The sequence below is a fragment of the Phragmites australis genome, chromosome 13 (assembly GCF_958298935.1).
Source record: "Phragmites australis chromosome 13, lpPhrAust1.1, whole genome shotgun sequence".
NCBI lineage: Eukaryota > Viridiplantae > Streptophyta > Magnoliopsida > Poales > Poaceae > Phragmites > Phragmites australis.
The window spans coordinates 16,077,642-16,097,046 of record NC_084933.1 but is presented as its reverse complement, the minus strand read 5'-3'; the positions used below and the strand labels follow the sequence as shown (position 1 = coordinate 16,097,046).

Genomic DNA, 19,405 nt, shown 5'->3' with positions numbered 1-19,405 from the left:
TTACCCCGGGGGGGTGGAGCGAGTTAATGGGGGCGGGCGGGCGCGATTCACGGAGCCGTTACGGCTCGCTCACGGCTCCGTCACCGCAGCGCGTTACAAGTTGCGGGGAGGGTGGGGCCCGCGTCGGCGAGGTCGCCCGGAAGAAATAAAATGGGCCTGCGTGGCCGTCGGGTCAATGAGATTGGGATGAAATGGGCTATGATCAGTCCAACGGCTGAACAGGCGACTTGAGCTGATTTAAAATACAATAGCGGCTACTAGACCTGGCCAAATGGCGAGCCTAATGGGCCAACATATGGTCCGGTGCTGTACGGCTTATGGTCTGTTTAGTATAACGGGTTGGATCGTGCCTGGGTCTAAACCGAGGTACGCCGAGTCGGCACGATACTGTTTGATGGCACTGCAGCAGTGCAGTAGCTAGCAGAGCATGCATGCATGCAACATAGCATCAGCACACAGCAACAAAGCCAACAGTGCAACACAGCATTAGCGCGCGGGCATGCAGCACAACACTCAATAGAGCTCACGACGTGGTGTGTTATTTATTACAAGTACTGCATGTTGTCATTTAAATAAATGTTAATGTTGAGATTTACTTTCTTGGGCCAACCGATGGGCACTTCTCTTTTGGCCCTTGGTGAAATCAGCCCATGCCCATGAGCTGCCCTATCCACGAGCTAGGCGCTGGTCCTAGGGTTGCTGGAGGGCATCGGGGACCAGCTCGATGTGGCTTCAAGCGACTCCAGGGCGGCGGCAGTGGTGGAACAACCATGCCTTGATCTCTCGCACTTGTGCACACATCCGTGGCATGGTTGGGCTCACTGTTGTCCTCTATTTGACTTGGACCATGGGGATTGGCTCGAGCAGCACAAAGGATTAGGGAGGCCAAAGTGATTTTGGTTGAGACAGCCATCCTTGGCATGCGTGCTCAAGGTGAGGGCCTCCTAAATTTTCTAGGGTTCTCCTCTTGGTTGGCAGAAGAAAAGAAAAAAAGAAAAACTCTTTCTCATGTTTCACTCTTTTGCCTTCTCTCTATCTGGCATGCGCTTGAGTACTAGGGTTTTCTCCTTGCTTGGTTGTGTGAGACGCTGGAGAGAGTTGGTGGTGGTGGAAGCCGGTGCTATGATGTCGAGGCTTGCTCGCACGTGTCGTTGCAGTGCGGTTGAGGCCCTATATCTCTGTTCTCCTTCTTGTTGGCAGCAATGACATGCGATAGGATTTCTGGGTCTGTGACTTTTGAGTCGTACCTAGCCTCGATTGTCAGCTTGTTTTAACGAGTTTTACTATGAGTATAAAACTCTCCGCTAATCTAAATAGTGGCCTGATTTCTTTGCTCTACGATGATTAAATACACTGAAATTGGAGCTATTATATGAGTACATTAGTTTCAAACATGTGCAATTCTCTAGTTGTCTGATTATACTTGGTTGATTCACTGGACTAGTTATTGCTGTTGGTTTAGATTGTTTAGTTGTGATCGATGGAAATTAGGATTTCATTGTTCAGCTTTGGTCAATGAATGTATTTAATAGTTGCTACTCTGTTGTTGTTCTAATTATAGCTATAATCTAAATTTATCCTCTTAATTTATGTACTTTGGAAAAAGAACAGCATCACTGTCCACATGAACCTTTCTTTTAGAGTTTTATATAGGTTATGAAACTAGGCGAGGGCTTAGATCCAGCCCAATTTATGATGTGTAGCTGGCAATAGTTAGGGGGAAGGACCTTTTCTGTCCTAGGGCCAATTGTTGCAAACATTATTAGAGCCCTGTTATTTAAATAATTTTCTCACTATTTATATTTGTTTGTACACATGATTATTGTAATTATCATCTATGAACTGCTATTAATCACTTGTGAAATCATGTGTAATGGAGATATTTTGATGCACTCTTGTACTTTTATTTATGGAATGTTGGTATCCATATTCTTATTATCACATTACTTACGACAATCTAGAAATCCTACTGCTTCTATGATGGCTAGTTCTTGCTCCTATGTCCTACCACTGTTGTCCTTAAACGCGATTAAGCCTGAGAACTTCGATGGGACTGGCTTTAAGCGTTGACAGGCCCAAACGAGGATATGGTTGATGGAGCTCAGATTATTCTGGGTCCTCACCGAAAAGCCACACGCTCCTCCAGAGGAAGACGTGCAAGACGAGATTGAAAGAACGTGTCTTAATGTGTTAATGGCCCATTAGGGGAAGGCTAATGCTTCAGCCCTAATATGGCTATTCGTTGTCCTATCGAACAGGCTCTTTGACGTCTATGTGGGGTTCGGGGAAGCACGTAAAGTATGGTCAGAGCTGAATGACAAGTATACTGAAAGCGACAATGGTAATGAGTCCTTTATGGTGGCTAGCAACCTGAATTTTCGAATGGATGATGGCAGATCAGTCATGGAATATATCCATGAGTTGCAATTGATCGTGCAAGACTTAGGGCAATATGGATGTGTCCTTCCTAATGGTTTTCAGTTAATGCCATCCTAGACAAGTTGTCCACTTCTTGGCGTGACTATGTCACTGTACATCGACACTTAAAATTATGGTTGACTCTAAATGAGCTCACCGTTGCTATAAATGTCGAGAAGAAGTCTAAGGCGGCCTTTGGTGGGGTGAAGGCGGCCGCTCAAGCTAACCTTTTTTAGCACAAGAACTATCCCGAGAGGGATGTAAAGAAAGAGAAGACCGAGCCTGGATCTATGAAGAAGAAGAAAAAGCCGAGATTGTCTGCTACGTCAGCGGTGAGTTGGACCACAAGGGCAACAAATGCCGTGATCATAAGAGCAAGGGGCCGATGCCTGAGTAGCATAAGACAACCAAAGCCCAAGTGCATGTGGCGGTTGTGATGACCGATGATACCGGCAAAGGCGACTCTACTAGTGAATATGTATCTAAGGCATTTATAGCAAATTCACCATTAAGTTGGTGGGTTGATACATGTGCTACAAGGCATATTTATACTTCTACAAGGAACATATGGTGGATCCGTACTGATGGGAAACGAGATCTCAACAACAGTACGTGGAGTATGACAAGTCAGCTTGAAGTTGACTTCCGGCAAGACTCTTATCCTGAAGGACGTGCTGTTTGTGCATGCCATGACCCGTAATCTACTCAGTGGGTCAATGATGTGCCAACACAGAATAAAGTTAGTCTTCGAGTCAAATAAAGTAGTGTTGACCAGGTGTGGGTCATTTGTGGGAAAATATTATGATTGCGGAGGCATGTTCCACATTTCTATTCTCGATAGTTTCGCAAACATTTTCTACTCTTCATATTCTAATAAGAGCATTAATATATGACATTCTCGTCTTTGTCATGTTAATAATGAAGCAATTGTGAGTTTGAGCAAGATGGATCTTATTCTCTCATATAATTATGACAAGAGCCATAAGTGTGAGGTGTGTGTGCAAGCAAAGTAGCCCGCAAACCTTTTCACTCGGTTGAGGGGAGAAGCACCACACCACTTGAGTTGATCCATTCTGATCTTTGTGAGATAAATGGTATATTAACTAAGGGTGGCAAAAGATACTTCTTTACTTTCATAGACGATGCTATTAGGTTATGCTATGTCTATTTGCTTAGAACAAAAGATGAAGCATTTTATATTTTTTAAGATCTATAAGGCTGAGGTAGAAAACCGGCTAGGGAAGACAATAAAGAGATTGAGGTATGACAGAGGTGATGAATATATTCCCAGGGATTTCTCCGATTTTTGTGAAAGTTGCATAATCCATAAGTTTATGCCACCATACTCACCATAGACCAATGGAGGTCTGCACACCAGGGTGGAGGATCAATGTTCTGTCCTCCTCTACCGGTGTGGGCTGAAGTTTGTGTAACTCGGTAATATGTTCAAACCCCGAAAGATACATCTTACTTAAGTCCTGTATATAAAACCAGAGATTCCAACATCAAAATGTGGTGGGCATTGATGTCATTTAAATAAATTTTAATGTTGAAATTTACTTTCTTGGGCCAATTGATGGGCACTTATCTTTCAGCCCTTGTTGAAATCAGCCCATGCCCATGAGCTGGGCATTGGTCCTATGGTTGCTAGAGGGCATTGGGGACCAACTCGATCTAGCTTCAAGCGACTCTAGGGTGGCGGCAACGGTGGAATAGGTGCGTCCGAATCTCTTGCGCTCATGCACGCATCCGTGGCATGGCTGGACTCACTGCTATCCTCTGGATTCGACTTGGACTGTGGGGATTGGCTCGAGCAGCACAGAGGATCGGGGAGGCCAAACCAATTTCGGTTGAGACAACCATCCTTGGCACGCGTGATCAAGGTGAGGGCCTCCTATATCTGCTGAGGTCCTCCTCTTGGTTGGCAGAAGTTGAAAAAAAGAACAACTCTTTCTCACGTTTCACTCTATTGCCTTCTCTCTGCCTGGTGTGCGCTTGAGTACTAGGATTTTCTCCTTTCTTGACTGTGTGAGACACCAGAGAGAGTTGATGCTGGTGAAACCAGGTGCTGTGACGTCGAGGCTCACCCGCACGTACCGTAAAAGTGCGGTTGAGGCTCTGTATCTCTTTCTCCTTGCCGATGGCATCGGCGAGTGATAGGATTTCTAGGTCTGCAACTTTTGGGTCATGCCTAGCCTTGATCATCAGCTCGTTTCAACCAGTTTCACTATGAGTATAAAACTCTCCTCTGATCTGAACTGTGGTCTGGTTTCTTTGCTCTATGATGATTAAATAAACTTATATTGGAGCTGTTATCTGAATACATTAGTTTCAGACCTGTGCAGTTCTTTAGTTGTCTAATTATACTTGATTGATTCATTGGACTAGTTGCTGCTGTTGGTTCAGATTATTTAGTTGTGATCGATGGAAATTAGGATTTCATTGTTCAGCTTTGGTCAATGAATGTATTGAAGAGTTGCTGCTTTGTTGTTGTTCTAATTATAGCTATAATCTGAATTTATTCTATTAATTTATGTACTATGAAAAAGGAACAACAACACTGTCCACATGAACCTTTTTTCTAGAGTTTTATACATGTTCTGAAACTAGGTGAAAGCTTAGATCTAGCCCAATTTATGATGTATAGCTAACAATAGTTAGGGGGTATGACTTTTTTTTTTCTCTTGTGGCCAATTGTTGTAAACATTATGAGAGCTCTATTATTTAAATTATTTTTTACTGTTTAGATTTGTTAGTACGCGTGGTTACTGTAATTATCATCTATGAACTACGGTTAATCACTTGTGAAATCATGTGTAATGGAGATATTTTGATCTGCTCTTGTACTTTTATTTATGGAATATTGATATACATGCTCTTATTATCGCATTACTTACAACATAGGCGAGGCTTGCAACACAACATCACTCTATTTATTTATTTGTTTATTACTAGTACATTTTTCCTTTTTTTATTTTTCATGTCCTATGCTTAGTGTGCTAAAACATGCCCATCGGGCCTACGGTACCACAGACTGACATGGCACAATCTAATCTTAGGTGAACCATGCCTTAAGCCGACTGCTCAGCACACGAGTCGGCACGATATTACCCGCTTGGCTAACGGGCCGAACTGAACTGTGCCATATCGGGCCACCCATTTGGCTAGCCATAGCGGCTACCACATCACTTAAGAAGCAAATATATAAAACTCTTGTTTAATATATCAGTTTTAGTATTCTTGCAGTATTCAAGTGGTGAAAAAATATATTCTTCTAAGAAATCTGAGGAGAAAGGAGGGGACATGGCCACTCTTGGGCTCCACGAAATTCTACCGTGCTCGACATAATATATTAGTAGGATATGGAACAATGTGGGTCTCAATTCCAAAGGGGTGACATTAGATTGAAAGTTCAAGATGCCAAGCTAGAAAAAGAGGCGGCCAAAGGAGGGGAGAAAGGCAACGATGGGGCTCGCCGTCTGCTAGGCGCACTAATCTTAATTTGAGTTATTTGGGGTCGGAAGTATCGAAGATGATCAGGAAATGTCGACCAGATATCATGAACATTTTTGTTTACCTTAGAAGCCAAATAATATCATGTATTTGGAATGAATTCCATATGTGTCACGAGACCGGCACTCCGCAGCTGTGGATGGAGTATCAGGGTAACCCAGTCGCGCACGACGGCATGGTCAACCACGGCGAGCACACTCACCGCCGGCTCTCGATACGTCCGAATCTTTATAGTTTCAAATTGCTCTATCCGTTGAGCGAGCTAACCCAGATACACATGTTGAAACAACTACTGTAGTACTAACGTATAGAAACCATGGTGTTGTGCAGCATAAGCAGCCAAGCAGGTGCCAAACCGCTGATGGCAAATAGGTATGCAGCGCTCAACAGTCAAACTAGCGATGGATGCCGCAGAGCAGCAGAGGCAGAAGGGAGAATCGGAACCTGAAACTGCATTTTGTTGGCCCAGGAAAACGGGCCAGTTAATTCCTTGGTCCTGCAAGCCTGAAATGCGCGATTAGATATATTCAGATGAACTTCAACAAAGTGCAAATAGCAAAAATCCAAAAGCCGAAAGAACAACAACATGATTAACTTCAATTAAGGTTCTCACCATCTACTCATCATTTGAAATTGGAAAATATACTGTTGCAGCATAATAATATATCACCAAGGGGAGAGTCAATCTGTCAAGCTTTGCCGAATTGTGTTAATGCAGCAATTGTGAAGGCTATAGATATTTTCCACACAGATACAGGTTCATAAAGTTCACACAATGTAGGCTGACTATGCTAAGGAAGGATGACAATACAGGAGAACTTAAATATCACAAGAAAATTGAAACGGCAGCAAAACAATATTGCCTGCAATATTTGGAGGAAGTATCTAATAACAATTGATCATTCAAACTCAGATGAAGTGCAAATAAAAAATATCTTCGGAGACTGAAAAACAGATATGATCAAGTGTGCTTGTTGAGATGGGAACTCAGATGAATCTGGACTCTTACTTGTGAAGTTGCATTCTAGAGAAATGTAAACTGAGCTGTCAATCACCAATAAGCCTACAAGCCTATTCACTGTAGATAGTTGCTTCCCCAACATCAGATACTAAGATGAAATTGCAAGGTTTTCCCCGTATTCGTACTTGGACAGAATCACTGTACCAGCATTGTTTGAAACACAAGAAATATACAGCCATCAGCCCATACTGCTCCTCAGCTCAGTTTGGAGATAATTCCAGAAATCCCACCTAAGTACTAGGATTTTACATTTCAAGTGTCAAACGCAGCAAAATTCGAGCATTAGTAGAAATGTACTAGCAGATAAACACAATGATTTGGCTTAGAATATCAAAGATTAGCATGGTGTAACAAAACTCCACACCTTCAAGCTGACCATAAAAACCTTTATGGGTTGAAATAAATTTTGCAACTATCATGTCCGTGTAATTTCTTAATAAAATACTAAGTAAACTAGATTTTTTCATACTAAGCTTGACGTCCAATATCAACATAGCAAGCAAGATGATGCTTTCAAGTCAAACAAATTAATTTCTGTTGACAAATCGTTATGTTTGAAGCAATTTTTGCAAGTATTCTTTTTGTGACATTCCTTAACCATATACTAAGCAACCGGGAATTTCCACACTAAACATCCAGTAAGAAAAATATTGCAACCAAGATGACGGTTTCAAGTTTCGACACCTCAAAACAAATATAACAATAGAGCAACGGTTACAATACTTTGAGCTATCTTTGAATAGCACAATGGTCTCAAAAAAAAAAAAAAGCACAAGCAACACAATGCCTGTTACATACCTGTCATGACTATGCAGGCAACTGTCCGGATTGCAAAACCGACTTAATTCTCATTTGAGACAAATATCATATACCACAAAATATATTGTATACTCGGTGTAGAATAACTATTCCACACCCCGACCCAACACACCCCCACACACGCGGCGTGCTAACACAGCCGGCCCACGTGCTCACCCATCACGCGCCCGCACACCCCCGCGTCGTCACGTGTCCCCACGCGCCCCTGCGCTCGTGCCGCTCAGCACGGCACTATTCGATAGTTATCATTCAGTAATTCTTCAATAATTTACTACGATTCAAATGCTTCAGTAGTTGTTAGTAGTTTTGTTTACTAGTTTTAGTAGTATCAGTAGTTTTGTTCAGTAGTGTCAATAGTTTTGTTCAGTAACATTAGTAGTTATTCAGTAATTTATATCAGTAGTGTCAGTAGCATTAATAGTTTATTCAGTAGTATTAGTAGTTTTTGTTTAGTATTTGTTAGTAGAAAATTATTAAAAAACTACTGGAGCATTCCTTTTTAGTGGCACAACTACTGAAGAATCATTCATTCAGTAGTTGCCAATAGTGTTCATTAATATTAGTAAAGTTAGTAATGTCAAGTGGTTTTGTAGGGATGGCACATGGCGGCTGAGGAGGAGGGGGTGCGTTCGGAGGCACTAGGGCCTAGGGTGCGGCCGTGAGTGGCATCTCAAGAGTGGGCGTTGTGGGGGTGGGCACGGCCACGTGGCATGGGGTGGGAGTAGGCTCGACCACATGGCTGGTTAGCACGGGAGGAGGGTGTGGGGGCGGTTCGGGTGTAGAATAGCCTATTCTACACCTTTTGTGTAGAATAGCACTATCGTTTAGAATAGCACAACCGTGGAAGATGATGCTGATAACACTACCGTGTGTGTGAGACAAGCGGATACCAACTTAGCATCTAGATTCTCTTGACAGAAGAGTTCAACTTTCAAGTTTAAAAGACTAGATTGATCACTTACCTTTAAGTCAATTCGGAATCATAGCATTATTACACAGCCATAGTAACTTCTGAAAGTAGATGAGATGAAATGTATATAATTGTAAAAAGGTCTAATAAACTATAAGAAATGGTGTAGGCGACACTGGGAAAACGCATTTTGTCACATGACTGACAACAAATGCATAACACCTTGCTAGAAACAAGAACTCGTGCAAACATGCTGCAGAGAATATTTCATTTGGCACCATAGAAGAGGCTCGACATCAAGTAATTCTTGAAGCGGGTCTGGTTGTAGACTCATAAAATCATGACAATTGCAACTCAGTATCAGGATCAGACTGGGCATTGAGGTGGTGTACAAGGAGCAACCTCGCACGGTTGACGGCTGCAAAGTAGAGACAGATGTGCTCCTCAAGGTCAGCGAGCTGGCGTAGCAGGCTCGGATGGTTCTTCCGGAGCTGCCTTACCACCTCCTCTATGGTGTGGTGCTGCCCCCTCCCACGCTCCAGCCCCAGCCTGACAAGCATTTTGTCGCTCTCCACTGTGGCATGAAGCCTGCCCACCAGCCGCTCGACAGTGTCCACATCATTGTTCAACACATAGGTTCCCCTGGCCATGGCGTCAAGCCGGTCCATGCGCTTCTCCAGGCGTTTCATCGGTGCAGCCATTGGGCAGCATGAGGCACGGGACGTCGCGCAGGCAGGGGCTGCGGCCAAAAATGCGGTGATGGCGTGGGTGGCGAGCACGATCCCGGCGATGGCAGCGCTGGTGACGCAGGCGATGAGGCAGATGCCTGACCCGCGCGTGGCGCAGAGGAGCAACTGGTGCCTGCGTCGGACCCTGAGGAGGCGGAGGTCGAGGTGGGTCTTCAGGCCGACGAAGCTTCGGCGCATGCCCTGGAACCCGGCTGCGGGCGCCGGGAACGGGTTGGGCATTTGGTCGAACAGGAGGAAGGCGTCGAACGCGCAGTCGCAGTGCGGCGTGGCGAGCTGTGGCGCGTGCGGGATGAGCGCGAGGAGATCCGTGATGGGTCCGTACAGTGCTCGCGCGCGGCGGAGCGCCCGGTGGAGGGAGAGGCAGAGCAGCGACGCGTGGTGCGTACTGCGGAGGTAGTCCGCCGCGAGGCGGGTGAGCTCCGTGTCGGGCGCGTCCCCCAGCGCGCGCTCCACCACCGCGTCCTCCGGCCGGAGCACGCCGGCCAGGGTGACCCTGTCTGCCTCCTCCTCCTCCTCGCCGCTGCCGCTGCCACTGCCGCTGCCACCGCTGCCGCCGCCGCCGCCACCCTCCCTATGTCGCACGTCCCCGTCCACGTGGATCTTCGCCCAGATCTCGTGGTAGGAGGTGGTATGAATGGCGAGCGTGTACTCCCTGCTCAGGTTGATGGTCGCCGTCGACATGGGGCTGCTCCCCCGCCCCTCCGCCGCGCCCCCGCTCCGCCTCGCGCCGCTGCTAGCAGCGGTGCTCGAGCTCGTGCTGGCATTAGCGCTACTGGTGTTAGCATCAGAGTTCGAGCAGCCCGCCTCCTCGCTTCCCTCCCCGTCCGTGTCGCGCCGCTCCCACGGCCGCATCGCTCGTCCGCTCTCCCCGGCTGGTGAACAGCTCAAGCAGCAGGCGTGGGGGCAAAGTTATACGTGCGCGCGTGGTGGGCGTGGGGTGGTGTGCAGCGTAAGCCAACGGCAGGCACGAAGCGCTTCGGGGTTTTTGAGTTGAAGCCGCCTGACGACGAGTCGGGTCGCCTTCGGGGGTGGATCGGACGGCCCGCTTGCCGCCTCGGGTGGCATCGCGCGGCTCTCGGGCCGCGGCGGTCGTTACGAGGCGGGGCTCGCCGCACGGACGCACTCCGCCGCTCCGAGGGGTGCGGGTGCGGGTGCGGGCGCGGGCGCGTGCCGCGTGACAGCCGCACTCACTCGCTGGTAGGGGAAGCGGAGACGCAACGAGAAAAATCCGTACGGCTACGGAAGCGGAGGAGCGCGCGCGGGAGAGATGATAAGGTCGGCGGCGGCGTCTCTGCCGCCTGCATCCGCCGTGCGGCTACGCTGCGGCGGCGGCGTCCTCTATTAGGGACCAAGCATCTACCGTGTTGAGCCACTTGCTGTATGGGCCATGAGACGAAGCTGTCCGATTGCTTGGTCAGTACAAATACAAAGAGCATCACCAACCAGAGGAACATCGATCAACAGAAACGCCGAACTGGCATATCTTCCTGCCCCTGTGCTTCTTCCTCCTCTAGCCTCCTCTAGGTCTAGAGCTCTCTTCCTCGATCCTCTTGCTATGCTTCTCTGATTCGATCTCCTACTTTCTAATTGAGACCTCCCTCTCCCCGAGGTCGGTGTAATCCGATTGTATCCATTTATCAACATGTGCTACTTGTATCAATCAAGGGAATAGAAGGTTGCTAACAATCTGGTATCAGAGCTACCGGTCCTGGAGCGCCCCATGTATGCCATGTCGGATGAAAGTTGTTCTATCATACTCGCAGAAATACGGAGGTTGTTCAAGAAGTTCGAGAAGAGGATGGATCAGTTGTTCGGCGACATCGGCTCCAGGAATCTTCCTAGGGAGGCGGCTGTGAGTGGAGAGCACGCCGTGGCTGCTACGGCAGCATCCATCAGCACCGGCGTGTCCAGCGAGCTCGACGTCGCCACGTACGTGATTGACGGCGACGCCATGCGAATTCCTCGCCGACACTGCTACAACCTCCTGTCGCATCCATCTTCACCAAGAAGGCCTCTCACAACCCCGACCACCCTACCACGGTTTCACCGGCTGGCGTCGTCATCCGCAGTGACATCAACATCGAGGTGCCCGCCAACTGTTCGGTGAAATGCCTCAACTCCGACATCTTTGTTCCGACATCCGCGCATGTTCCAGGCATCGCACTGACATCATCTCCGGCCCCTACGCTGGTCTTCCTCGACATCTTGACCCCCACGACCTCGAGCTCAGCATCTCTGATGGATGCTACACAATGTGCACTCCAGGTGTTCGAGGAATTGCTCCAGCACTCCGACGTCTTCCTCAACTACTGCATCAGCCTGAAGACGATTGGAAATATCTCGAAGGCTACCTCATGTACATGCTTGACGACCACAGTGCTTGACATCAACGCCATCATCCAAGTGCCAACTTGGGCGCTGACCACACATGAGCTCAGCTGCGTGGGCTGCGGCCTTCATGGTGCGTCCTCTGGCTCCATCAACCCAGGAGGTGAGGATACGGTGGTCCTGTGGTAGATGCCGGTAAAGAAGGTCGAGCAGTAGCCATGGCCCCACCTATGCAATTGAAGGTGATGCATGATGGGGCTGATATGCGACCATCGCCTTGGCCATCCTTCAACATAGATGATTGGTTTACTGCATGGTGGTGTTTCGGTATGCTCAAGAAACCACCATGGCATCCACCTGAGCAAGAGGAGATCATGAGTGTTGCACAGAGCTACGTCCCTTGCCATGGGCATCTTTCTGTTGTTATGAAGACAAGGAGCAAGTAATGTTCATCAGGACATTTCGTCAAAAGAAATACAATTGTGTGTTGGAGAGGGTAGATCAATGCATGGGCCAGCGTTGGGTTGTGCAAGGGTTCCTGTGCTGGACTTATGGAGCAGTCAGGAGCTTTTGTGGAGTGAAAATTATTGCAGCTGTGCAGTGGCCTCGGATTTTTGTATTTCAGCAGCAAAGGCGTGGTGCTTTGTTGTTGGCAAGCATAGTTGAGTTATTTGTGTTTCAGTAATTCTTGGTTGATATATATGGACATATATGCATTGCTCATGCAATTAAGAATACTAGATACAATCCATTGTTGATTGGTGCTGCAAGAATTTGGAAGGCTGACATCTTGTTCGAGGCCGTGATGGATAACACAAGGCAGAGCAACTGTCCAGCTGTACAAATACAAGGGGTGCAAGAAGAGTATTGTGTGCTGATTTTCCCTCAAAAGATGTGGAAAGGTTTGCATCATATACAGCCAGTATTGTTGGAATTCACTATGGGCAAGCTCTTAGGCTAGCCCCAATGGCTTCCCTTCGGGGACCAAAATCCCGTTGTGAAGGGATTTTTGTTTCTTTCAGCGCTCCAATGGGTTTCCTTCACGACAGGATTCTCAGAGTCATTCCCTTCAGGACGGGATTCTCTCTCATTTCCCTTCGTGATTCCCCTCGAAGGGAAGCTGTTGGAGATGAGAGAAAATAAAGAGAATGAGAATGGGGAAGGGAATCGAGAAGGGAATGAAATGAAGAGAAGATGGTTGGGAATGGTCTTGGGTGCTTCCAGTGGTAAAACAACAGGTAGAATTATTTGTCAGCTTGCTCTTGTTGGCAGTGGGAATTTTGGCATGCAAAGGCAAATTTCTGAGAGGAAAGTACACATGGGATCCAAGTGATATGGTTAGAAACGAATTGTATTCCACCTGCATGTTCTTCTGCATCAGCTTGAGAGCAATCTGAACCTTAAGAAGGGGGGAATGTTAGGGACCAAGCATCTACCATGTTGGTCCACTTGCTGTATGGGCCATGGGCTGAAGCTGTCCGATTGCTTGGCCAGTACAAATACAAAGAGCATCACCAACCAAAGGGGCAATTAACTATTTGTCATCCTTACCAGTGGTATGTTCTCAAATACTATCCTACCGAAATACTTCGACAAATTGCCACTGGGGCCCACTGAATTGACTGAAATGCCCTTCTTCTTCCTTCCCTTCTTCGTCCACTGTGCTAGCTCACTGGCTCCGCTTCTCCATCGGTCGCTAGGGCGCATGCCATCTCACCTGCACTCCTACTCTCCCAGATCCAAGATGTCCTCCTTCGACCATGACAACACCCCTGACGGCAGCGAAGATTCCCCCCCTCCTCCGTCGCTAAGGTCCCCGTCGCGCAAATGCTCATCAAGGCGGCCAGCAACGTCTGCTTCTCCCTCTTCGTCCTCGCCGTCCTCGTCGTCACCATTGTCGCCGTCACCTGCTAGCCGCCCGACCTATGGCTCCAGTCCTCCGCCGCCATCACCACCTCGCTCTCGCGGGTCCTCCCCAACTCCACCTTCCTCGTTCCCGACGACTCGCTTCTCCCCACCAGCGAGGACTTCAACTCCTCCTCCATCCTCACCTCGGCGCGAATCGACACGTACCAGGCCGATGCTGACGCGGTCGTAGTCAACGCCATAGCGGTCGTGGGGACCTGCGTCTCGGATGCGTTGCTCGACCTGCTCGACCAGCTGCGCGTGGATGCGCGACACGAGGGCACTGGCGTTAGCATCCGGAGCATGGCTTGCGACAGCACCGACGCTAGCGGCTTGGTCGGGACGGCACGGTGCGGCGCGATGGTGGCGGCTTGGCTTGAGGCCGGGAGACGAGAAGGCAGAATTGCGGCGCGAGAGAAGGCCAGAGAGAGAGGAGATGGGTGTCGGAGAGAAGGTCCAGCACGGCGGCGCGACGTGACGGCCTTGCGTAGACCGGGGCCATGGCGCGGCGGTGCGGGCCGGCTACGCTCGAGGCGGCCACGGTGTAGAAGAGCAGAGATGCGATGGGCAAAATGGTCATTTCGCAGCCCTTGCCACGTCGGCTGTGGGACCATGAGACACGTGTCCACTCTTGGTTGCGTGAGTGGCAAATTATAAAGTGTACAGTGGGCCTTAGTGGCAATTTATCGAAGTTTTTCAGTAGGATAGTATTTGAAAACATGTCATTGGTAACAATGGTAAATAGTTAATTTTTCCCCAATCGGAGGAACATTGATCAACAGAAACACCAAACTGGCATATCCTCTTGCCCCTGTGCTTCCTCCTCCTCTAGGTCTAGAGCTTTTTTCCTTGATCCTCTTGCTATGCTTCTATGATTCGATCTCCTGCTTTCTAACTGAGACCTCTCTCCCCGAGGTCGATGTAATTCTATGGTATCCATTTATCAACTTGTGCCACTTGTATCAATCAATGGAAGGGAAGGTCGCTAACATCCTCCTCCGTGCTTCTACTGGGGGGCTCGGAGTAGAGTTGCGGCGTCAGGTGGGAGGAGGAGGATGTGCGCCATCTCGTGCTGCTCGTATGAGGACGGGGAGAGGCCCCGCGCCGCCGTGCCGTCGACACCGACGACGCCTCCTGACGGCTCGATACAGCTCTACTCCCAGATCGAGAGGTATGCGATGGACGATTCCATGGCTCCAATCTGTTAGCCTCACAGTTCTATTGGTCTCAACCTCTTGCTGCTGCGTTCGGCAATTCAGGGTGATCACGGAGGCGGCGAGGCAGTCCTGGGAGGGTTGGGGTTCGACTGGAGATTGGACCGAAATTGATGTAAACTTTGGTGGCTCTCGCGTATACTGCAATTGCCTTGTATGGTTTGTCTGATTGAATTGATTAGTGTTGCTTGTTATGCTAGGGAGCGTGGGTGTTGAGATCCAAGTTCTCGGAGTTCTCGTTCGTTGTCCATTTCGTTGGAGGCATTTTTGTCGGAGCCGCTCCACAGATCACATACCGTTCTTTCCTCGAGCGTCTCACAGACAGGTATGTTTACATGTCCAGGGACCCAAATTCTCTTCAATGAATGAACTCGTGATCCTTGCTTGCTCATCTGTGAAGAGGAAAAATAAGGCATATGGTAAATTGGTAATCTTATAAGCTGATAACTCTGTCATCACCTGCTGCGGACCTAATCTCAATTGCTTCTTGTTACGAGTTTTACAGTTGTTCACTGTTATTAATCTGTCGTATAGATATAGGAGTCCCACCTCCTGTGCAAAGATGCTAACGTATCAATTTGAAATCTAGTGGAGCTTTGGTGATTGATACGCCATATGCTAGTGGCTTTGATCATTTCTTCATTACAGATGAAGTTCAATTTAAGTTTGATAGGTGCTTGAGAAACCTGGCTGAACCTGTAAGTAGAGCTATCTAACTAGCAACTCGGGATCTTGTCCATTATAATAAGTATATGAAATTTTGTGCAGGTAAATGACCTCCCAACATTTGGTGTTGGACATTCGTTGGGATCTGCCACCCACCTTCTGATTGGTAAGAGTTTACCATGGATTGAATTTTAATTAATGTGCTGATTGTTTATGACAGATCCCAACAAAGGCTTTGTTGTTGTTGTTGTTGCTGATTGTTTATGTAGTACTACTTATTAAACCTTAAAAAATTCTTGTTATTGTTCAATCAATTGTATAATATGTTGTTTATGCTTATCCCTATTCCAGGATCAAGGTATGCTGTGCAGTGAAGTGGAAATGTAATGATGCCCTTTAATAACAAGGTATGTTTTGCATCGCTCTCCCTCTGTCCTCTGTGTGTATGGATTAGGTGATTATTTCTTTGGAGTTGCATATATAGTTATAAATATGATTCATAGTTCTAGTCCTTCCATCCCAATGAAATATACATAAGCTTAGAGTTGTCCTTTAAATGAGGATTGTAGTGTAAGACCATCTAGCACTAAAGCTAAAATCCCTTGTTTCTTGCGCTAATTCGGAACTGCGGATAAGAGAACCACATATTCTTGCTGTTGCCGCTTTACTAGCTGAGATCTTTCTCTCTATCTTAAATTGAGTTGTCATGCATCAAGGGATGCAAAAGCAAAAGTGAAGTGAGAAGTATTTTATGAGTCCTTCACAAAACAGCACTATCAGTTTTATAGCATGTGGCTCTTTGGACGTGACATACACATCTTAGTGTTATGGACCATATACCTTTAGGTGTCAGATGGCATGACACCATCTCGTTTTTTCTACTTCAAATAAGAGAAGGTTGTGCCAAGTTTTTTCTTCTTCTAAAGTTTCCCGTTCTATAAATTTATAAAAATCTGTTTCAATAAAAAACTACAGGTAGTTTTGATTTTGTTCTTTTGCAGGAGGCAAGCTCCGCGATCCCATTATTTTCGCCTGTAATTGTTCCCATGGCACAGAGTTTTGGCCCGATATTGTCCCAGCTGACATCATATCTGACCATCCGTTTTGGGGTACGACGTGTTTCTCTGACTTTCATGTCAAAATTGTTGCTTGAAATTTCCAATGTGTTCCATACAGGTTACTTTTTTTTATTACACCATCAATGCTCACTTGGAGATTTCCTACCTGTTTTGAAGATGCACTGTCTTTGTTACTATATATATCTCATACACGGATATTTTGGGATCGTTTCAAGTAGCTGAAATGTAGCTTCATCCTTTTGTGTATTATCAAGAATTTCCTATCTGTATCCAACTGAACAATACAACATTTACTTAATAACACCAAATTATTAGAGTATTCAAGTTTTAGGTCCGTAGGCTTCTCTATTTCATAATTCTGACTTTTAAGCATGGGAGTGCACTGCTCTTTTGAAAAAATACATGGGAAATGGCATGTGAATATCTTTCGGTTGTTCCACTCCACGGTATGATGACCTGATATACATTTTCTTTAGGACCAACTCTATCTTCATTTACTTTTCTTGTTGGGGAAAACTCTTCATTTACTTTTCTTGGGAAAATTGACAATTTGGTACTTAAGGTGGCACTCATTCCGTTGAAATTGAGGATTTTCCACTGTTGCACTCTATGATTTGCCATTTTGGCTCTTTTATCCCATTTTCTGCTTTGATGTCTTTCATTACCTACATTACTGAGAAGTGCCAATATCAGTATGGAAGAAAATGCCAGAGTTTCATCAATTAACAAGGATTGAAGTATGTAAATATTAGAATAAACATGGATTAATCTATCTATTTTGCTTAAATACTGTAACAGATTCATTATCCCAATCGCATAACACATATTGCTTTGTCATGTGAAGCTAGCTGGGTACATGTCTTTTCCCTTGAAACCTTTTATATAATTAGCTTATAATTCGTGCATAACAGGCAGAAGCAGCCATTAAGCAGTTTGAGAATCTAAGCCCTCCTGTTGTTAAGCAACTTCTTCCTTTACTTCAACAACTTCCTCCATTGTATATGGACTTAGTAAAAGGCCGGGAAGACTGCATTCCAAAACCAGAAGAGAGTAAGAGACACGTCGGCTGGTATGTTAGTGCTATTCTTTTATAATATTTAAACGTTTGCATGTATATATGGTGCCTCCCATGTGAAATAAATACTGGTAGTTATTTTAATAGTGAACGTGAGTTTACTTGTGAAATGATGTATTCTGTAAACCTTACCTAAAGTCACTTAATTAAATCATAGAGATAAAAATTTAGGAATGTTATTTTAAATTCTCTCTGGTGTTGTACAGCGCTGAAGGCATCTGTGACAATACCTATTTGTTAGGGATTATCAGAATTCTCAGTACAAAACTTCAGATCGTAACCAATCCAAGGATTCTCATGTGTGTTTATGTCTCAGTCTGTTTATGCTGAATAACTGAGATTCTAGATGTCAGTCATATCATAATTTTTCTATACATGCTGCCTCACTGGTACATCACAATTTTTTCGCAGGATAAAATCGTACTATGGAGTTTCTCGGAACCTCTTAATAAAGTTCAAAGATGATCAAATTGATGAAACATCTACCCTTACACAAGTACTAAGCTCCGAAGCAGCCATTAGCTCATTGCTTGATATGTCGATTCGATCACTTCCTGGGGACCATGGCCTTCCATTACAACAGGTGCTGTTTTTCTTTTCAGGTTTCCATGTTTTGGAGCTATTGCCAAAACCATTGCTAGAACAAAGATATTAGAGTTCTGACAAAGTAATTATGTTTTGTTTCTTCAGATTCTTCCTGATGTTCCACCAGCAATGGCTGATGCAGTGAACCGTGGAGGTGAACTTCTGGCAAACCTGACAACAGGCACGCCATGGGAGGCTGTTGCTAAGGAGGTTGGTACCTCATTGGGTACTGACTCAGGCATCCCTTCGAGCACAGATCTCAAAGGATGTTGACACACTTGTCGATGTAATTGCTTCATGGATATCTTCAAATCCTGGTCCAAGACTACTTCGTTCATGATCACCCATTATGCATATAGGATACCAGTGAACAGCATCAGGATTTTACTGACGAATTGTGAGTAATAAAAAAAATTAGATTGCACTTTAGCACGACCGACATGTTATTAGTCTAGACCCTTATTGTAGTAAAAAAATGAATATGGTGTGTATCTAGATGGAGTATTTGAGTATTTTAGCTAAGATATGTTTTGTGTAAAAAAACCCTTAAAAGGAATAGAAATAAAATGCTACATTCTGGCTGTGGCTAGAAGGCGGGATCAGTGGCAACGAGCAAGAAGATAAGGGCTCGTTTGGTTAAAGAACAAGGTTAGATAGGATATGACTATTTATATTTTTGTTGGAATGAATGATTTAATTTTTATTTGGTATCATTCAGGGATTAACTCCTCTTGAACCTTGCAAATCTCGAAGTTGCGCATATCAATTCCGTGAATACATTTTGGAATGTGGAAGTTGGTAAGGACTTAAAAAATAAATCAGTGGGATCATCATATGATTTAGTTTGCAAGATTTCTATCTCCATATTATGAGGATAGAACAATTTAGAAACAATATGTTTAGTTATATTGCTCTTTATGTAACCTGTTTACATTTGAGAAATACATGCAACATTATCTTCATAGATAATGGTTGGTGATTCAATAGAACCAATATCACATGATTTTTTAATGTGGTTGATCATTCTGCGAAGACATACATATATATGTGATGTTTCAGAATGATAGGTGGAAGTAGTCATTGGAATCTGTTTGATGACTTCTGTAAGATAGTTATATCACCA

General features: G+C 45.7%; 1 protein-coding gene and 1 pseudogene across 1 annotated transcript; one reads left to right on the top strand and one right to left on the bottom strand.

Annotated features, from left to right (window-relative positions):
- Window positions 1–8,734: 8,734 nt before the first annotated feature.
- On the bottom strand, window positions 8,735–10,763 carry LOC133888522 (UPF0496 protein At3g19330-like). The gene has a single exon (XM_062328797.1). It carries the CDS (start codon window positions 10,280–10,282, stop codon window positions 9,020–9,022), a length of 1,263 nt encoding a protein of 420 aa, XP_062184781.1. The 5' UTR covers window positions 10,283–10,763; the 3' UTR covers window positions 8,735–9,019.
- A 3,643-nt stretch (window positions 10,764–14,406) lies between these two features.
- LOC133888523 (uncharacterized) lies at window positions 14,407–19,056 on the top strand (annotated as a pseudogene).
- Window positions 19,057–19,405: the final 349 nt, after the last annotated feature.